At 39.3% G+C, this 21,756-nt stretch overlaps 1 protein-coding gene across 1 annotated transcript in view; it reads left to right on the top strand.

The window, feature by feature from the left end:
• SENP7 (SUMO1/sentrin specific peptidase 7) overlaps positions 1-16,232 on the top strand; it is a 45,201-nt gene extending 28,969 nt beyond the window's left edge. Inside the window, exons 13-23 of the mRNA XM_010282557.1 lie at positions 368-630; positions 1,684-1,817; positions 3,534-3,650; positions 4,712-4,831; positions 7,089-7,181; positions 8,006-8,217; positions 8,693-8,745; positions 9,068-9,105; positions 9,330-9,398; positions 11,546-11,696; positions 16,095-16,232. Coding sequence (XP_010280859.1) covers positions 368-630; positions 1,684-1,817; positions 3,534-3,650; positions 4,712-4,831; positions 7,089-7,181; positions 8,006-8,217; positions 8,693-8,745; positions 9,068-9,105; positions 9,330-9,398; positions 11,546-11,696; positions 16,095-16,232 — 1,388 coding nt within the window. The remainder of the gene's footprint in view (positions 1-367; positions 631-1,683; positions 1,818-3,533; positions 3,651-4,711; positions 4,832-7,088; positions 7,182-8,005; positions 8,218-8,692; positions 8,746-9,067; positions 9,106-9,329; positions 9,399-11,545; positions 11,697-16,094) is intronic.
• The last annotated feature ends 5,524 nt before the right edge of the window (positions 16,233-21,756 follow it).

The raw sequence follows: 21,756 nt of genomic DNA, 5'->3' as shown, positions 1-21,756 counted from the left end.
CGCTCTTCCCCTGCATCCCACCATGTGTGCTGTACACCTCAGTAGCAACCCCCTCCTCAGTCCAGAAAGTGCTCTGGCATTGACTCACCTTGATGGGTTTCAGGTCTGGACCCTGGGGCTGAGGCTGTCCTGGGAAGGGCCGAGACCGGGTGTCCCAGACCTGAATGCGGGTTTCTGCCTGCCATTGTGCGCCTGTGCTCCTCTGGGCTTCTGGAGTTGGGCCTTTGGTGGGCTGATGAACCTGGCAGGGTATTATTTAGGCTCCCCCTCCTGCCATTGTCTCTCTGTGTTCTTTTGTGGTTATGCAGACAAGTTTTTGATCACATAACCTAATAGCTAATATGATTGATTTTTCTCCTTTTGCCAGCCAAATCTAGGGAATTTGTATTTCTCAAACTGTCTCAACCACTCAAAGAATCAGAAGAAGACAGACTGGCTGAATTGATTACAGATGTGAGTAAGAAGAACAGAGCACCAGATCTCCGTGACTTTTTGTCTTTGAAGCAAGTGTTACCCTTGTTTAAGGACCTTTCTCCTGAAGAGAGCTCTTTTGTGAGTTACAGTAAGGATCTACTAAAGCAATGTATGGCAAAAGAGCATACCTCAGATGCTCATGAGCCTGCAGTTCAGGTTAGTGAATAGCTCTTGCTTGATTCATCACCACCTGTTGGCATTCACATATTCTAGTAAATCTTAGATCAGCCAGTTGCAGAAAATAAATTCTTTCTTAATCCATAGCTTAAAAATGAGTCATATTTGTTATTTCTCTCACAATGGGACAAGATTTGCAGTAAACTAGATGGTGTCCACGGAGGGATAGTATATAAACCTCATCAGTAATTGAATGAAGTAATGAAGCTTTAGGTTGACTCATGGTTGTGTATGCCTAGAACCACAGGGATTTCCTGCCCTTGTAGTATCTCCAGGGCAGGAAGTTGGGAGTTAATCAAATAATGTGGTGGAGCCATTTTTCACTTGAGCTGGAAGTGCAGCAGAGGAGGAGCTGTGTATCTTGCTTGTTCCAGACACCTCTAGACATTCTCGTGGGGGCTCCACAGCTTGAAATGCTAAATGATTCCGAAGGCTACTGGGGAAATGGGACTGTGCAAGTTAATGTGTTAATACACTTCCCTCTGAGAAATAAATGTCTCAACCCAATCCCCTATCACTGTCACTTCAGAAATTACTTATGTTTGTTCTATCAGTAAGGAGCACAGAGCGGAGAGATGAATCTGGCTATAAAACTGGGAACTTAAAAATTGAGCCAGGCAGTTCAAATCTATGTAATTTTTAGGCAAATTGGTAAGAACTAGATTTTCAAACCTTCTAAGCATACACAGCTCCTAATAAGAGTCTGATACTTGTCTCCATCCTTTCAGATCCTGTTTCTTCTCCAAACCAATTCTGCATCAGTTTGATTAATGCTTAAACAGTTTTAGAGAGAGGTTATGAACAGATGAAGGCCTGTCATAATTTTAGAAGGGATATAACTTTTTTTATTGTCTGAACAGTGGCACATTTGCCTAAATAGTGATGTTTACATGTCTGTTCTCCAGCAAGATTCCTCTTCAGTGATGCAAGGTACTCCTGTGGGCTTCAGGCTTGTTTTTTGTGTGTTCTGTTTTACATATCAAGCTGTATAATGCTTTTTACTATTATTATTGTTTGGATTTTTTCTGGTAGAAATCAAAACCAAAAGTGGCCAGGCCCAGCTATGCACTTGCAAATAAGCAGAATAGTGGTTGCTATTCTATCTCTCTGTCCTCTGCACTGAATGAAGAATGGAAAGAAGTAAGAGAAACCGGAGCAGTTAAGAAGTAAGTATATTTCGTATAAATGTGTCCTGGTTTTCATTGGGAAATTTAATTTTCTTCCTGATAGCTGGTATAGTGCTGTGTTTTGGATTTGGGATGAAAAAATGTTGATAACATACTGATGTTTTCAGTTGTTGCTAAGCAGTCAAGGACATTTCGGCTTTGCATGCTCTGGCCTGCCAGTGACAAGGCTGGGGGTGCACGGGAAGCTGTGAGGGGCTACAGCCAGGACAACTGACCCAGCCTGGCCAAAGGGATGTTCCATACCATATAACATCATGCTCAGTATATAAATTGGGGGAGTTGGCCAGAGAGGTGCCACGGTTTGGAAACTTAACTGGGCATTGCTGAGTGGGTGGTGAGCAGTTGTGCTGTGCATCACTTGTTTTGTGTATTCTTTTATCATTATTATTCTTTTTTTGTTGTTGTACTGTTAAACTGCCTCAACCCATGAGGTCTACCCTTTTTCTTTTCCGATTCTCTCCCCCATCCCGCTGGGGCAGGGAGGGTTAGTGAGTGAATGGCTGTGTGGTTGTTTTGGCTACCTCCTGAGTTAAACCACAACAAAATGAGAAGATATAAATTAATTGAATAAAGAAATTGCTGAAATAAAAGAATTTTCTAGTTGATTTAAAAGCATTATATAAAAGATGCTGTAGAAACGTAATGTATCACTAAGTATGAATGTAGTTATTCCTTTTTTCCATCCTAATAGTTAACAGACAAAATGCATGTGTTACAGGATGATAGAAAATCTCACAGAAATTAGAGAATACCTGCATCGTGACTACAAGCTCGTATCATGGATGCATCAGTGTGAGGGTAGGGACCTCATGGCCTCTGAGTGTCCATCCAAGTCCATATCACAGCAAAACTATTGCTAACTTAAGCTGAGCCTTTTTTTAAAACCTAAACAATGTTTTCTTTCACTGCTCTGTCACGCTTAATTGTCATACAATTTACTAGTTAGTACAGGAGCTTGGTTAACAAAATGTATTAGAAAATGAGAACACACAAATGTGCGCTGCAGCAAGGTACTATGAGAGTGCTGACACGCCTCAGTTCTGTCTGCACTAGCTTGTTAGTCCTCATACTTCTAGTATGGAAAACGTCAGTGAAAAAAATTGCTTTTAAGAACTCTTGCCTTTTGCTGTCACTTTTTTTACTGACAGTGGATTTGTTTCTGCAACAGCAAAAACGCTCAGTTCATGGTTACAGTTAAGTAACATGGTTGTTAATCTAGAGCTTTTCTAATACTAGCATTAGCAGTAACGGGTAGTTTCAAATCACTTAAAGTACATATGTTGCATGGTGTGTAAACCCAAACTTCACGCTTGGAAATGTGGGATTCCTTATCGGAGTCTTAATGAATAGAAAATCACTCTTCATTCATACCATTTGAGAATATGTCCCCTAGTATTCCTTCGCATTTTATGTGCCATTTATCAATTACTTTTATCAAAAATAGAAAAACAAGATGATGGTAAAAAAAAAATCTCTCTTACAAAAGTTTTCTCAAAATTTCAGTGTGCAGTGGGGTGTATATTTCTTTTGTAACACTTAATTTGGAAAAAGAAGTGGTAAAGAACTTACGGTTTTGACAACTACCCATTTTAACAGGTTTTCTAGAAAATCATCTGCATGTGGAACAGTCATACTAAGAAGAATGTCATGTAAAACACATTTTGTCACTGTTATAACATGATTTGTGTTTTCCAGTTTAATCGTTTATCCACCCCCACCTGCAAAAGGAGGACTGGGAGTCACAAGAGAAGACCTAGAGTGCTTAGAATATGGAGAGTTTCTCAATGATGTCATCATTGATTTCTATCTTAAGTAAGTAATCACAGCCTTAATTGTACCTTTCTTTCTGGGACCTGATCTGGGCTTGAATGTTACTGTAAATGTTAGTCACTAAATATGATAAAACAATTTTAGAAATAACAGTATGATGAATTTGTAAGTTGGGCCTTTTTTTAAAGCTTTTACATATTCTCAGCAGTGTCATTTGTTTCCATTTCATTCTTGTCCCTCTAAAGGGCAGTGATGTCATCCAGACAGAATAGCTGGGGGAAAAAAGCCTCTTGGTGATGTCACAGAAAAGAAAGCATGGAGCAGTGTTAAGCAGGCAGTTGAACAAAGTAGGGGGTCTGTACTAGGTAGTTTATTTACTAAGTTTGCATGAAGTGGAGCATCTTCTGCTATTCTATGCAAGAGTTCAGGAATTCTTCTGATGCACAGGTCCTGCAGAAAGGAACACAGCTAATACTTCTTGAGGAAGTTGTGCTTGTCTTACTTCATGCCATGCTGCTAAAATTTCTTGTGAAGGCAAGTTTTCCAGAACCAGCATTGTGGCCCACTATTGCCTAAAGCTGAAGTTTATTTTCCCTGTGCTGCCTTAAACCAAAGCAGAATTCTGGCTCTTTTGAAGGTTGTCTGCAAGAATTCCATTTTGCTTGGCGTCTAGCGTGGCTGCACTAACTGTGAGCAATAGGAAGCCAGTTTCTAGTACTGAACTGTTCTATACTTTTTATATACACAGGAGTATAATACTCCGTGGGCTTACACTTGGTTAGGTCTTCAAGTCTGTCTTAATCGCAAGGGCTAGAAAACCTAACTCTAAAAATAAATTCAGACGCATTAATTCTGGAGCACGTATTTGGAATAAAAAAAATAACTGCATTCTTAGTAGTTGCTTGGCTGTTACATACTCTGATGTCCACCCATGTGCACATTGAAAATAGAGAGAAAGGTTTGGCGTGATTAGCAGCTGTGAGGGCAACTTACAGTAAGCATAACCTGAGTATGATAAGTCATTAAAATAACTGTCCGTTTTTATCAGTTATGGTAGTTTCTAGAAAACGAATTTAATAATTTCCTCCTTTTTTCTTTGGTAGATACCTATTGTTGGAGAAGGCACCAAAACATCTTGCTGATCGTACACACATTTTCAGCAGTTTCTTCTATAAGTGCCTGACCAGGACAGAAAAAAATTCTGAGGGGGATCTCAAAGTTTCGTAAGTTCATTTTAGATGCCATAATGACTAGAAATAAGCTATCTGTTGATGCCGCTTGGAAGTTCTGCAGATCACCTCCTAATTAGCATTTAAGATAGTAATGAGTGTTCTCCAAAGGATTAATGGTTAGATGTTGTAACTCACAATTTAAGCACGGTAGTGTTTTTCATTAAAATCTACATGTGATTCATACTGAATATGAGTGAAAAGGTTATCACCTTTCTCCAACTTTATCTGAATCTTTGCCTCAGACAATTATTTATGTATTTTGATCTATTTATTATAATAAACTCAGAGTTTTGCAAGGTATACATGATTTTAAGAAATTGCACTTCTAAAAATATATTTAGATTTACCATATATTTCATTTCACATATTGGTAATAAATTGTTGTCCAAATTTTTAGTAAGAAAATTTTCTTACCCATCAAGCTTACACATTTGTGTTTTAATATGTAAGCACATTGGAATTGGAGAGTGTCACAAACAGGTATCATTAAGAGCTCAAGAAGCCTGTATCACTTTGTGTTTCCACTGTATAAAGGGAAGGACCATTGCTAGCCTGCTTTCCATTCCTTCTCAACACTGATGTTTGAGAGTGGAGCTTGCCCTCCCACTTAGTGATGATCTGCCAGCAACTTCCATTCTGTTTTCATCATTCAACTTACTGAAGTTTCTTTTCTATTTCTGTGAAGTGATTTTTCTACTGTTATCCATGAAGTCTCCAGTTTTTTCATTCTACTGGAAAATGAGGCCACCTGCACAAAGAGGTGTGCCATGTTGTTTTTGTTACAGTCACTGCTGGGTGAAACCCCTCTTAAAGGGCGGGGGGAAAAGGCAACTTCTGTAACATTTTCAAAGATGTCTCAAATTCAGGCAGCTGTGCTCAAGAATATGTCTTCTATCAGTTTACTGTGTTCTGATGTTGAATGTTCTGAGGTGAAGACAAAATTATCCATATTAAGAATGCTGTTGTGCCTTGATCTGATTCCTTTTAGAAGGCTGGACTGTCCATAACCTTCTTGAGGAGCTAGAATGGCACTCTTAATTCACCTTATTTCGAGGACTGTAGCTGTTCTGAATCAGGAGATAGCTTTGGAAATTCTAGTTTTGTGTTTGGGCTTAGGCACTTACCTGGTGATTACAGGTAGCTTGGGTTTGTTTCTGTGGGGTTTTTTTGGATAAAAGGGTAGTGGAAAATTGGGCGCTACACTATTGTAAATGAAATTAATCTCAACTGATGTAGTTATTTAACTTAAAGACCCTTTACTTCTCTTTCATCTTAGGCAATAGATTGAGAAAGCTCCTTCTATAGGTGTTTTCCCAGGTTGGAAACATGCCTTCCCTTTTTAAGTTCCCAGTGCTTCTAGAGTCATGTAGCAGAGGAAGTTTGCAGCAAGTCTTTGCTTAATGCTGGCCCAGTCAGAGTCCCACAGCAGCTTGTTTTTCCATTCCTCACTCCTTTTCTCCTGTTCCTCCTACACTGAAGTTATATTTCTTGACCACAGATCAGGAAAGAACCACATCTTTACAATATTTACATATTACCTATTATCCCTTATTATCCCTATTAGGGGTGTCTCCTGAGTAGAGTTGCTTTCAGATCATATTGGAGCAAAGTTCTGTGAACTGTTGGTTTCTATTTCAACTTGTGCAAACTAAGACAGTTGAAAATCTGAATTGAGGTTTCTTCTCATATTGTTCTTATGCTCCTAGTATTCTGTCCTCATGGTTTATGTCTGTAGGACTGGAAATGTGCTCCAGCATTTAAAGCTCAGGACTGGAGGAAATCTGTTTTAGTTCTGGCTTTGCTACAAGTGTGTTGCATGACCCTATGCAAGGCATTCAGCTTTTTCCTTCAAAAGATAAGGTTGTTCAGACAGGCCTTCAAAAGTGGTATTGTGACATTTAATTCATGGATGTTTGTAAATTGCTTTGTTTTTATACACTGGCTGGTGTTTAGGTGAGATTTTTGCATTTAGTTTAGTAAATAATAATTACTGGATAAATAACTGCAAGAAATCCTTTCAAATCTATGGATGACTTTTTCCAGAAGAGTTGCAAGATCGTTCAGAAATAGCTTGTTAGTCACTTGGGCTTAATGGTGTGCTGATTTATTTTTTTCTTTGTTGGGCAAATTTCAAGAGTAAAGGAAAAACCCATTGAGGGATTAGGAAGATGTAGGAGTACTAATTTCTATACCTTGCTTAAACTGTTGTTTGGACTTGTTAATTTTCATTAACATTTGGTTTCTGCAGAGTGGCACAGAGAAGACACAAAAGAGTAAGAACATGGACTCGTCATATAAACATCTTCAGTAAAGATTATATCTTTGTGCCTGTGAATGAGGAGTAAGTCTATGTGTTTTAGACACCTTTTCTGATATTTAAAGATTTAAATATTTGAATGTTGTGACGATAAAAAGATTTATGGCTGTAAGCTTGGATCATTGTAAATGAACACATTAGATTTTGAAGAAGTAACAGGTGTGGAATGAGTAATTTTGAAGTCTTTTCAAAAGTTAAACTTTTTAGCTGTCTTCAGTAAACTTTTCATCTTTGTTTTTTGTTTTACTGGAAATTGCTTTTATGTATTCTTCAAAATAATTTATGTGATGATTCCTGTGCTCTTAAGTAAATATTTCTATAAAGAAAGGTCAGCAACTCATGGTGTTAATGCATCAGGAGTAGTAGTTCCATGGTCTGTGTCTTGACCTGGTTGAATCGCTGACCTGCACATGGAAACTCCAATAAAACTGAATAGTCATTGAGAGTTACATATGCAAAACAGGTGCAGACAGAAATAAAGGCTAGAGGCATGCCATGCCCTTACCTGTTTTTAAAACTGGGATCACCATCACAGATTATTTCATTACTTTTTTTTTTTTACAGTGTGGGATGGGTGGTGAGACACTGATAAATTGCTCTGGTGGGTTTGTGGTTTTTTTTTAAAGGAATTTATGCTTATTTTTGCTGTTATGCCACAATGCAAAGTAAAAAATGAGTGGGAGGATTATTAGTATGAGATGCCATGAAGGAACGTGGCAGCGATGGTTATGTGTCACAGAACAGTTGTCCATGAGCTCTCGATATTAAAAAAACTTTTCATATCCTTTCAGAACCAAATGTTATACAGTTTTGACGTTTTTTCCCCCCCTCTCCCCACTGCTGGGCAGGTCTCATTGGTACATTGCAGTTATCTGTTTTCCTTGGTTAGAAGAAGCTGTGTATGAGGAGTGTCCCCATCAGAATTCATTATATCACCAGCCTCAACAGTCTCCACTTCAGTCAGAGAGTGAGAACACTAGAACTGGTTCAGTGTTGGCTTTTCCTGGTAACTGCAAGGATGAAGAAGAAATGGATACTAACAGAAGCTTATGCTCAAAAGGTAGGTAATCTAGAAGAAAATTATGTCAAGCCATATACAGTTCTAATAGTGTCTTAATCCTTGAAGAAGAGATGTGATGTCTTGAACAGTATCTTTCACATCAAGATTGATGTAATATGTTTTTTTATTACCATGCATATCAAGGACTGCACTGTATTCTTCTTGTCTGCAACTCTGGTAAATACTGGAAGGGATATGTAAAGTAAGTGGCTCAGAACCCATCATAAGTAGAAAGTTCTTGGATTTCAGTAAGAATTTTATCAGGAAGGCAGGCAGGCCCTCAGCAACTCTGCTACTTGAACGTTCAGAAGGGAAGGAAAATTAGCTTATACTTCACAATCGTATTTTTATATTATTCACTAATAATATCAATAATATTTTGATATTATTCACTAATAATCATTAATTTGAAAATGAAAATATTTCAGTTAGGAAATATTTTCTTAAGATGTTTTAATTTGTTCATTTGTACTAGGTGGCAATGAAATTTCTGCTTCTGCTTCAGTCTTGGATTCAGGTATTTCTAAAGTAAGTGCCTTTTGTACTGACCGAAGAAACAAATGTTATTCTATTTATGAAGGCTCTGAGACTTGACCAAGTGATTTTTGCATCATCTTTTTTGCAGCAACTGTCGATGTTTACGTGGCGTGCAGCATGTGCAAGGCACTTCGAATTAGCCTAAAGTCCTCCTATGTTGCCTATGCTCTGCTTTCATAAGTTTCTAAAAATTATTTATCAGTTGCTCCCTTTCTGAAATGGGAGCCTCTCTGGCTTTACCTTTAAATCTATGAAGACATTTGAGTTTATAATTGTAGTTTTTTAAAGTTATTTTTATTTTCTCTTCTCCCAGATCTCCCTAAGTAATTCCAGAAGGCAGATTTGTAAAAGGTACGTTTGTTTTCATAGTAATATTCTATCATTAAATTATGGTAAGAAATTCTGCAGTCATACAGTTTTTGTGATAAAGCCACAGCTGAAGGAACTTGCCCACCTTTTTCCATGTTTGTTCAGATATTGATGCTCTTGTTAAGCTGTATTCAAACAAAGTATTTGCTTAAGTAGTGTTGGTTAATGAAAGACTGCAATGATTTGTTTGGTTTTGTTCTATACAGGCCTTGTATACTCATCTTAGATTCTTTGAAAGCTGGTTCTGTGCAGAAAACAGTTCAGGTTTTGAGAGAGTAAGTAACTATGGTTTCTATTTATTAGAAAGAGATGCTGCAGATCATATTTCTATGTTCAAAATAGTATTTTTTTTTCTCATAAAGGTGTACATTTCTAATGCTAAAGGAAAATCCATAAAGAGCCACAACAAAGAAAATTGTAAAGCAATAGAGGCTTGTATGAAAAGTCTTGTCTTTGTTCTGCAGCCCAGATAGAATGCAAAAATTGTGAAGTGGACAGTCTTTTTGAAATTGGGGGGGGGGGGGGAGTCAAGGAGGGGTTGGGTTTTTTAAATCCCCTCCAGTTCAGTAATGGAGGGAGTTCTTAAGGATGGAAAAACAGATTCTTTAAAATGAATACTTTGAAATTTACAATATTAATTTTCTTCATTTTTTTTATGATGCTTACAGAATCACAGTGTTAAATCCACTCCAATGTATGTGAAAAAAAAATAGAAACTAGACTGAAGCTGTCTAAAAGCTTGACCTGTCAGTATAGTTATATTGGAATGGTATTATTTGTTTTAAAAAGTGAGAGTAAAAATATATTAAGTCTTACGTGATAAGTATGTAAGTATTGGAAGAACACCTTCAAACTTTCAGTACTTTTACATACTCCTAATGACTTTAACATCCATCAACAACTCTTTAAAAAGTTGCTAATATTAAATATTTGAAGCTAAACAGAATTGTTCTTTTTGTTCTGTTGTATTTACTTCACTGAAAGGAACAAAAATCTGTAAACAAAATAGTGCATCCTTCTTGTAAAAGTAAATTCTTCAAAACTCTACATAAGGGTTAGATGAGAATGAGAAATTTTTGTGAAACCATCTTTTCCCTAGACAGAGGCGCCTCCCCACCATGTGTGTCTTGGAAGGAAGAATGAAATAGTGATTTTTTTTTTTTTCCCTCTCAAGGGATGTATTAACTTAGTGCTCTATGCTTTGAGCTACTCCTGGGGTTGAAATTCCAGAGAGTGGTTTCCTGGAGCTGAGAGGTGTCTTGAAAAGTCAGAAAACAGAGGTGGTTTATGGAGTTGTGAAATCAGGGAAGGAGACCTCTTATTCCTTCAATTTGCAGTTACACCCTGAAAGGAGAAGTTTCAGGAAACTGATGCAGAGGTTCCATGACCTTTTCTTTCCTTGCATTGATTTTGTGTTTTGGGCAGTGGTCAAGTTCAAACAAATTAATTTTAAAGTCTGCAGTCACAGGTTCTTGAAGTTTCTAGGGAGCGCGTTTCACTGAACTCTCTTCATCTTTGAACTGTTTCATGTTTGACGCCTTTTCACAGTTGCCATTTTCCCCAAAGGTGTTTTATATGTATTTTTAGTCTCAGAATTGCAAGGACTTGGGGCTTTTAGAAATCAAACACAAGGTTAGACTTCATGTATATATTTTTTATTCCCTAAAGTCAGACCTTATATTTGATTTTACAAGCCCTGAGCCTTTGCAACTCTGACTGAAGTCAGCAGAAAAGTATAGGTAACTGCTGCCTTTGAAAATCAGACCCTTATGCTTTCAATCCCATCTTCAAAACCAGTGGCTAGCCCAGAAAGTGGGGTCAGTGAGTTGCTATTGAAGCACAAGAACAATAGAAAAGCCTGGTAACAAATAAGTCGTAATCATTAAAGAAATGATCCCTTAAGGTTTTTAACAAGTCTTTATATACCTTATACACTAGTAGGTTGCAAGAGTTATATTGGTACAATTGTAACTGAAGTTGTTTGTAAGGTGAATTCTAAGGGGTTTTTTAATGGTTTGCTTTGGCTGGCCTTTTAGGATGAACCCAGGAAAAATCTGTGTGATAGCCAGGAAAGATTACTTGAGTACTTCCTTTAGCATAAGTTTTAAAAATGTCCTGGTATCCTAACAGCTTGAAGAAACTCAGCACAAATAACTGTTTGCTTTTAAATAATGTCATGCATCTTTCTGTTTTGTTTATTGCACATTATGTGGTAGAGATGCCTCTGAGGGTGATAAAATATTGGATAGTGGAAGCGGTGTTGTTCCTTGTATGAATTTCTTTGACAGATTCTGTGAAAGAAATTGGTTAAAGCTATTTTAGCTTTTTGGCCAGCTCCAGAAAAATATGGAGTAGTATCCTGAAATGCATTTTGCTTGGGAGTTATTTCTCAAGTATTTAATCTGTTTGCTTTCTTTTGTAGGTACCTTGAAGTGGAATGGGAAGCTAAACGAAAAACACATCGAGAATTCAGTAAATCAACAATGATTGACTTGTGTCCCAGAGTGCCTAAACAAGATAACAGCAGTGATTGTGGGGTCTATTTGCTGCAATATGTGGAAAGCTTCTTCCAGGTACAAATGGAAACTACCTTCCCCTTTCCCTGAAACCACCTTACACCCAAAAAAGCTGTTTCCAGGGGAAATAGCCAGACAAAAAAGCCTGTGATGCTCAGCCTCAAAAGTGTCAAAGACATTTGAGCAAGAGGAGATAAACCCCATTCTTCAAGTAGTGGCAGGGGTCTTTGTATCTGGAGCATAGACAGTTTCTCATCTGTGTTTGTTGGAAAACATTTCTATCCTTGTAGTTTAATGTTGCTTTTACATTGACACATTCAATATCCCGAAGTATTTGGAGTATATTTTGTTTACACATTTCTGGCCTACAGATGTTACAAAGGCATCTTTTCTGTGTATCTCTTCTTGTAGCCTCTAAAACTGTGGTCAGTTTGTGCATTGGCCTTTGAGTGGCTTTGCAGCTTCTGTAGAGAGAGGGAAGGGGGAATCCTTAAAAGGGAATGCACAGAGCTAAGGGAACTTCCCTTCCCTGTTCACCGCAGACCTTTAAACACCTGCAGATGCTGGGCTTCAGGCACTGTATTTTAGAGTGTCCCCAACTCTTCTTCCCCCTGATCAGTGCACTGCCCTCTTGCTCTGTCCTTTGGCTCTGCTTGTTTCTTGCTTATACATGTGGTCCACGTTCTCAGAGTCCTGTGTGTGGAAAGCCTTGTGTGGGACCTCGGCCAGTGGACAGATTTCTTCTTTTGTGTTAGAACAGATCGCCATTCCAGAGTGCCCGTACACTAATGCACATGGCGTGGTGAACAAATGTGAGGAATTGGAGATCTTTGTGCATTTGCAGGGATATGATCTTGTTGGGATTACAGGGACGTGGTGGGATAGTTTACATGACTAGAATGCCGTGATGGATGGATACAGGTTCTTTAGGAAGCACAGGCTGGGAAGATGAGGAGATAGAGTTGCCCTTTATGTGAGAGAGCAAGCTGGAATGCATGGAGCTCTGCCTAGGGTTGGATGAGAAGCCAGCTGAGAGCTTATGGGTAGTGATTAAAGAGCAGACTAATATGGATGATACAACAGGCTGTAGGCCATGTGATCAGGAAGAACAAGTGGGTGAGGCCTTTGACAGCCAGCCAGAAGCAGCCTCATATTCACAGGCTCTGGTCCCTGTGAGGGATTTTAACCATCCTGACATCTGCTGGAGGGACAACACAGAAGGACATAAAGCAATCCAGGAGGTTCCTGGAGAGCAATGATGACAGCTTCCTGACCCAAGTGACAGAGGAGCCAGTGAGGAGAGGTGCACTGCTGGACTGCATACTCACAAGCAAGGGAGGTCTAGTTGGGGATGTAAAGGTCAAAGGCAGCCTTGGCTGCAGTGAAGATAGGAGTGGTAGAAGATAGGATCTTACGATGGTGGAGTTTAGGCTCATGAGAGGAAGGAGCAGGTCAAAAAGCAAGATCACAATCCTGGACTTTGGCCTCTTCAGGGATCAGCTTGGAAGAGTTCCATGGGATAAGGCCCTGGAGGGAATAGGGGTCCAGGAAGACTGTTTGATATTCAAGGAACACTACTTCCAAGCTAAAGAACAGCTAATGCAAACAAGCAGGGTCAAGCAAAGATGCCAGGAGGCCTTCATGGATGGACAAGCAGCCCCTGGCAAAACTCAAACATAAAAAGGAAGTATACAGAACACAGAAGCAGGGACAAGTAACCTGGGAGGAATACAGAGATGCTGTCCAAGCACGCAGACACATCATTCGGAAAGCCAAACCAAACTGGAGTTTGATCTAGTGAGGCATGTCAAAGGCAACAAGAAGAGCCTCTGTAATTACGTAAGCAGCAAAAGGAAGAGTAGGGAAGATGTGGACTGACTGCTGAATGCGGCAGGGGATCTGGTGACACAGGACATGGAGAAGGCTGAGCTTCTGAATGCCACCTTCATCTCACTCTTTACTAACAAGACTGGCGCTTGGGAGTCCCAGGTCCTGGAGACTGGAGGAAAGACTGGAACAAGTAATACATACCCTTGGTGGAAGAGGGTCAGGCTAGGGAATACTTCAACCGGGTATTCATAAGTTCATGATCCCTAGTGGGATGCTTCTATGAGTACTGAAGGAGCTGGCTGATATCATTGTGAGACCACTCTTGATAATCTTTGGATGGTCATGGCAATTGGGGATGGAACTGGAGGAAAGCAAATCGAACTCCTATCTTCAAAAAAGTCGGGAAGGAGGACCTGGGGAGCGACAGGCTGGTCAGCTTCACTTTGATCTAAGGGAATATGATGGAGCAGCTAATCCTGGAAACCATTTCCAGACACGTGAAGGACAAGAAGGGGATTGAGGGTAGTCAGCATGGATTCAAAAGGCAGGGGGAGTTACGCTTGACCAACTTGATAACCTTCTATGATAAAATTATTGACTTGGTAGATGAGGGGAGAGCAGTGGATATGGTCTACCTGGACTTCAGTGAGGCCTTTGACACTGTCTCCCATAAGATCCTCTCAGAGAAGCTGATGGAGTATGGGCTGGATGAGCAGAGAGTGAGTTGGATTGAAAACTGACAGACTGGATGGGTCCTGAGGGTGGTGATCAGTGGCAGGCAGTCTAGTTGGAGTCCAGTAACTAGCGGTGTATCCCAGGAGTCAGTACTGGGTCTGGTCCTGTTTAACATCTTCATTAATGATCTGGATGTTGGGGCAGAGTGCACCCTTAGCAAGTTCACAGCTGACACAAAACTGGGAGGTGTGGCTGATATGCCAGAGGGTCATACTCGCATCCACAGGGACTTCGAGACATTGGAGAAATGGGCTGACAGGAACCTCATGAAGTTCAACAAGAAGTGTCGAGTCCTACGCCCAGGGAGTAACAACCTCAGGCACCAATATATGCTGCGGGTCACCCAGCTGGAAGGAAGCTTTGCTGAAAAGGACCTAAGGGTCCTGGTAGACACCAAGTTGAACACGTGCCAGCAGTGTGTCCTTGTGGTGAAGGAGGATAGTGGTATCTTGGTCTAGGTTAGGAGGAGTGTTGCCAGTAGTTCGAGGGAGGCAATCCTTGCTCTCTCCTCAGTGCTGTGTCCAGTTCTAGTCTCCCCAGTGCAAGAGAGAGATGGTGCTATTGGACCAAGTCTAGCAAAGGGTCACAAAGATGATTAAGGTACTGGAACACCTCTCCTGTGAGGGAAGGGTTGAGAGCTGGGACTGAGAGAAGGCTCAGGGGGGATCCTATCAATGTTGACAAGTATCAGAAGGGGGGGTGCAAAATGGACAGAGCCCTCTTTTCAGTGGTGCCCCCTGACAGGACAAGAGGCAATGGTTACAAACTGAAACACAGGAGGTTCCCTCTGAATGTAAGGAAGTGCGCGCTTTTTTTTTTTAATGTGAGGGTGACCAAATGCTGATACAGGTTGCCCACAGAGGTTGTGGAGTGTCCCTCCTTGGAGATACTCAAAAGCTGTCTGGACATGGTCCTGGCAACTGGCTCTAAATGGCCCTACTTGAGCAGGGGGGTTAGACCAGATGACCTCCAGAAGTTCCTTCAATCCTCAACCATTCTGTGATTCTGTAACAGATGAGTTGAGCTCTTGTGTAGGTGGAAAATGGAAAAATTCTTTACCAATGCTTTTGAACTGCCCATTCTCTAACAGCAGGGTCACATTCTGCTTGCAGAAGTAAGGACAGGTCAAGTTGTTTGTCAACTTGTCCTAAACATGCCAGGGCTCATAGACTGCAAATCATGATGTGTTTTTCACTTTGCTTTTTCAATTTATCATATACTACTTTATTCGAAGGAAGGAGAAGGTAAAATATAAGCGTTGCAAAAGAATGAAGAGGGAATGAGGGAAAAAAACTTACTCTGGAAAATCAGATGTAGTGTTGTGCTTTTACTGCCAAAGCTGCTAGCATCTCTCAGCCATTTCAATTTGCTATCCTCTTTTGTTCTGAATTCTCCCCCCTCATGTCCTGCTAAAACTGCTAGTAATGTTCTTGCTTCATTGTTGTCTTCTATCAGCCAGACCAGCTCATGACAGAAAAACACATGCCTGAGGCAACAAAACCTCATCGTGCTTAACTGCTGTATGCTGAATCCTTCCCTATAATGTGACTGTACGTGTGCATTTTGTGACCGAAGTGCATCTGTCCCTTGTTAGATGTCAAGAGTATGTCTAATTGTATCAGAGTACATGGAATCTGCCTCGAATATCTGTTTATACTGATGTATCTTTAAGAGAAGTGATAATCTGTTCGGTGTTTACTGTGAGCAGCTTGTGGTAAGGTTATGCATATATGTGATTACCATGGAGGAACTGGAATTTGACTTTGAAGCCTGTCACTGTCTCATAGAAACTTTTTTGTGCCTCCTTGGTCTCAGCAGTAATGGAAGGGTTTGAAATTATTTTTTGAAGCCTGCCTTTCATGCTGTAAATACTCTTTTTTCTGTTACCAGAATCCCATAGTTAACTTTGAACAGCCACTGCATCTGGAGAAGTGGTTCCCTCGTCAGCTGATCAGAAGCAAAAGAGAAGAAATTCGAGATCTGATCTTGCAACTACACTTCCAACAGCATAGTGGCAGCAGCAGCTAATAAATCTAATAAGCCAGACCTGGCAAAGAACATTGCTGTATAAAGTAACTGGAACTGTGTTTAGCAGCATTTGGGCTCTTTCTGCCTTGCAACGAAGGAAAAGACAAAACAAAAAAACCCACTAAAAAAAAAAAAAAAACCAAAACCAAAACAAAAAACCAAACACAACCACAAGAAGTATTTTGTTTGTTCAGTGTGTGTTTATTTAAAGATTTTTTTTTTATTTGGGTTGTGTGGTCATAGAATGCAGTTTTGGCAGGGGGAGAAGGTTGTAGATAAAATTGTAAATATGTACATTAAAGCTAATACATATATGGATTGCTAATTGATTCTTTACTTGGAATATGAAAGCTGCGTACAGGTATATGCCACAAGGACATAAAAATATTTTCATCTTTTGGAGCCTGTTCTTTACAATTCTATATAAACATGGATGATCATGGAGGAGTCAGGCCTGAAGACAGGATTTTGACCCTATACTGTGTCTTTTTCAATTTTGCAGCTCATACAGGTAGAATGAATACTATGTATTGTTTTAATTTAAGGATCTAATATTGACTCTTTTCAGAGATGTATTTCTTGTTTTATTTCTGATTATATACAGAAGTAGTCTGCATGTGTCAGAAAATTCTGCCAAGATTTGAGGCTGCTGAGTTTTTTGATTTTTTTTGAACTTTTTTTTTTCCCTTCCCTAGCGTTTTCATCATAAAAATTTATTTCCATGAGTGGAAGCTTGAAGGTGACTGTTGAAATCTTTTGATGTCAAGAGTGAATTTTTTAAAATTATTTTTAATGAATTTTTTCTTATCAGATTTTAGAAGAAATCTTGCTTTCAAAGTACATGCCAATACAATACATGTAGGCAGTACATTTTTAATCCTATTCGCCTTATTTTTTGGGAGTTACACCTGCAAATTTTATGGCATCACTTGCATTAGAAAGGCAAGCAGGTTGTGACTCAACAACCTCAAAAGTTTGAGGTGTTCTACTGAAAAATAAGGCCATTTTCATTCAAAAAGGTCATTATGTTATATGTAATACGTCTTTAAGATGCGTAACTTACATATAAGACAAACAGGATTTATACTTTGCTCAGGAGAATTGAGTAAAGATGCCTGAATATTTGAGTATTTGAACTTGGACTTGACTTGATGAAGTAGCACAAGTTTATTGTTGTCTTAGTACATATGTGTGTAGTTTTTCCTCAAACAGTGATCACATAAAACTTCAATAACATTTTGACACGTGCATGCTTTTTTCTGTAGTTACTGCACGATAGAAGGTGACTATTTTTAAGAGGATTTTTTTCCTGTTCCCCACTGTAAGTAAACTTCAGTGTCATTGCACCCTTCAAACGGACCATGTGTCAAATAACCACCAAAAGCACTTGTGTCATAAATGTATCTACAAAACCAGAGCTCTTAAAGCTGAAAGTAGGCTACAGAGTTAAAATAAAAATTGAGGGCAACCCAAAGATGTGAACATTTTTATGGCATTGCAGAATTCTCAGGGCCCCTTCCCTCAAGACAACTCTGGAACCTAGCATTTGGAAAATCCAGATATTACTTCAGGTTCTGTATAGCCATCCAAAAATCCCCTGCCATTGTTTCTCAAACCAGGAAGCATTATTTATGGAGAAGAGAGGCAATTTTAAAACAAAATAATTTGCTGAGCGCAGTTACCTTCTCTATAGCTGTGAGCAGCCTAGTGAAATTACTGTGTGGTTTTAGTCTTTGTTTCTGCTTTCAATTCTGTAGTTTGTCAGTACCTCCCCCCCAGCATCTGTCCCCCTCATCCCAGAGGTTTTGTGTCTTTCATCACCCAAATCACATCATCAGCATTACTTACAGGGATAATTTGTGTATTTATTGTAAGACAGATGAAATATAAAATGCAGAAATATGTGCCCTTTCTATACACCTTTTTAATTGATGCATATTTTCAGCATTCCCTTATGACAAATAATTTGGGCTTTTTCTTACGGTAAAGTTAGTTTTTATGATAAAGTAATTTGTTCTTTTTTAGATTGACTGCCTTATAGATATTTAAAAGCAGAAGTCATGTATAAACTTTTCTAAATTGGTTTTATAACATTAAAGGAGAGCCTTTGTAGATTTGTTAGGTATGTGCTATGAGAATGCCAATACATTTGATATTAAAATTACCTCCAGAAGTTGCCGACTGTGATTGTTAACCATTCTTTTCCCAGCTGCCACAAATAGCCAGTGAGCTAATGTAGGCCATCTTACTGGTTGTAAGGTATATACACAGTATATGTCCCTTAACCCAAATTTGTATTGAAGTGATTATTTGTTCTCCAGTCCTTATAAAGGCATGCAGCTAGTTCACAGCTCCTTGTGGCAAGCAAGGCTGCTTTTTTACTCAAGAGCCTTACAGTTGTTTTCTGTAGTTAGACTAACAGTCTTGACAGCCTGAATGACAACCCTGGGAAATGCCTGGGAAATACCAGCCACAACCCACCCCATTCCAGCCATTTGCATTTAACAGATACATGGTGAATGCTAGGAAGTGTCTGTGGAAAAAATTACACTCCGAGTACCTTTGTGCTTCTTTTTAGTTGCTGGAACTCCCCAAAGATAACTTTTAGTATACTGACTCGGGGGACCTTTTTTGCACATCTTCTGCATCTCTATTTCCTGTATTAATCCCCGTTTAACTGAAATAGTGGAGTGGTGTGATGCTTCAAAGCAAACCAATCCTTGTAAGGCTCTTTACCCTACAGTGTGTAATTTTGGTTTCAAGGCAATGAATTGTGCTCCAAGTATTAAACATAACTATCAGTTTCTTTAAAAGAAACTGCTACGTTCTGGCTGTGTGTGACCAGAAACTGGTTTCCATGAAGAGACTCTGAGCCATGGAGATCTGTTTAAGGTAGTGTTGGCAAGCATGACACAAGAAACAAGGTGGAAGAGAAGTAACTTACAGGAAGTAAATCTTGCAGGAAAAATATAAAACACCCCCTACTTTTCATCAAGAACTGGAGAAGTGAATTATGAAACTGCCAAGTGTGCTTTTTCAAAAGTATCTGTGGACTGCTGTGGTTTTTTCTGGAATTGCAGGCATCGATTCATTGCAGTCCATCTGTCCTTTCTGGGAGACTTGACTGCTAGAATTTGACCCTGAAATGAGCTTGCAATACTCAGTAAGTACTACACCTTACAAAATAATAAAGACTTAAAAGCTACAGTAGTAACACTTCTACCTTGATTATGACAGGGAAGTAGAATATTGCTTCTGACACAACCCCCCCAAAAAGACTCTGGTTTCTAGATGGAAAAGCAGGAATGGTAGGATGAGACTTGAAAGTTGTCTCAAGACTGAAAATGTTTCCATTAATAGTCAAGTAAAACCAAGACCAACAGCAATAGTTGTGTCCAACCAAATTGAAGTTGGAAGCACTGTTCAAGGATGAAGCACAGGCACCAGGATCATCTGACTGTTGAGCAAGGTAAGAGATACTTAATCTGATCAACAGTTCAGAAAAGGAGGAATGCTAAGAATAGACTACATTACAAAGACAGAGTAGATAATGAAGTGTTAGATTAATTTGGTTAGCCTCACTTCTGATTTTTCTGCTCCGAGTACTTTACTACATGATGGCAGAGGTGGCAGTGTGACAGGCTATGGTGGGCTGGATTTGCTCAGGTGGAAGGCTAAACAGCCTCCAACAGATGTTGCTTATTCTTGGGAGGTGGTTCACCAGAGAACTCTGCAGGAGCACAATCAAAAAGTGGTAATGGTGAAATGCTTGGCAGCAGCAACCACAGAAAGTGAACAAGTGAAAATGCTTCCATCTAAGCTAATTTTCTCAGATAAACTGATGGGGAATTTTGTTGGTGAGTCCTGTCAAATGCCACAAAGTCAGTTACTGTACCCCAGTCACAGGAGACAATTTATAATCTTGGTATTAAGCCCCGTGAGCTTGGAGTTAGGGAGTGCCTGCCATCATATGGCTCTTCATTAGAGGCATATTAAGGTATACCCTTATTTTGCATTATCTAGCTACAGATGAGTGGAATAATTCAGCATTTTGAATAAAGTGCATTTGAAAACAAATTATTTGGAACAGTATGAGCACTGTAGCAGTATTTCAGTGACTGTTACCTTGTTGAGAACTACAATTCAGCTTAATGATATCTGCTATATGAAAGTGCATGTCCTTTCTTTTTAGAAATACAAATTTTCAGAAAATTGTCTCTCACTTTTGGAGGTACTGATGTGACCTTGATGTGTTATGTTACAAGGATTATGCTTCCCTCGCGGCGCTCCGCTCCCCCCCACCCCCCCTGCAAGAATATACTTTTCCTAAGTACTTTTGAACAGATACAGTTTGGCTGCTGGAAATGAAGAATTACGTATCTTCTGATGTAAAGTATTACTGTAAAGGCTTTAGTCAAGTCAAAAGAGGAGTTAATTTTCCAAGGTTATTTTGGAAAACTATTGCAAGAGTTGTTTTGCTTTGTTTTAAGAAACCTTAAATTATGATTGTGCTTTTAGCTAAGCATTTTGCTTATCATACGTATGGGAGATTTTAAGCTGTGGCAAATTTAAATTTCAGTGCAGAAACCGGTGTTGAATTTAAAATTGATAGCTTGAACTAATATTAATAAAACTGAATTTAAATGTTAAAAATGTTTTATCACACAGAAGCTGATATAGCCATACCATAGAAAACAAATTTTGACAGAGATGATAAAGCAGGTAGTTTTTATACTATTCACATTCTGAGTGCCTTTGAGTACTTTGATGAAAGTACCAGCAATGCTGTAAACCTGAAGACTTGCCAGGAAAACTTTTAATTGGGTTTCATACTCTTACTGAAGCAGGTGTATTCTGAGAATTTTCTCTGAAAGGATTCATTGTAATTCATTCTTGAGGTAAGTTAGCCTTTGTCTTTATAAGCATGTATAGCATTTCTAATCTTGATTCAGTTGTATTTTTGCAGGGTAATGCAAGCAAAAGCATTCATGACATTGAAAGCCTCAGTTTTTGTGGAGGATTCAATAAAGGCTGGTCTGTATTGTTGAATCCAGGATTGTAGTAAAGGTACCCAAGCTATCCTCAAAAGTTGTGCTGTCTACCTAGAGATGCTGAACAGGACTTCAAAACAGTTTGTGAGCACCAGTGCAATGTTCTTCCTGTGCTTCGTATCATTAGGACCGTTCAATTTACAGCTCCAGCGTGGTGTACTGCGCTTGGTGCCGCTGACAACGTTGTAGTTAGCTTGACAGAGTCAACCTGCGTGAACAGTGCTGATTTGATAGATCCCAAATGTCTGATTCTGAGAAAACGGGGCGGGGGGTGTTAGAGCAGCTCAGTGGTTTGGTTTAAAGTGTAATTTAGTCGTTTTGTGGAAAAAAATCAAGGAAAGTACGTTGTTTTGAAAAATTATCTGCTAGTGTCTGTTAGATGTTGGAAGACAGAGCCTAAAAAAAAAGGTGGTTTTATTTGATTCCTGTGAGTGTCCTGTGTGTAATATCAGGAATTACCGCTGTTACCTGAA

The sequence above is a fragment of the Phaethon lepturus genome, unplaced genomic scaffold (genome assembly GCF_000687285.1).
Source record: "Phaethon lepturus isolate BGI_N335 unplaced genomic scaffold, ASM68728v1 scaffold4340, whole genome shotgun sequence".
NCBI classification, from domain to species: Eukaryota; Metazoa; Chordata; class Aves; order Phaethontiformes; family Phaethontidae; genus Phaethon; species Phaethon lepturus.
Note: the sequence above shows the minus strand (reverse complement) of the source record. Positions and strands in the feature narration are given on the sequence as shown.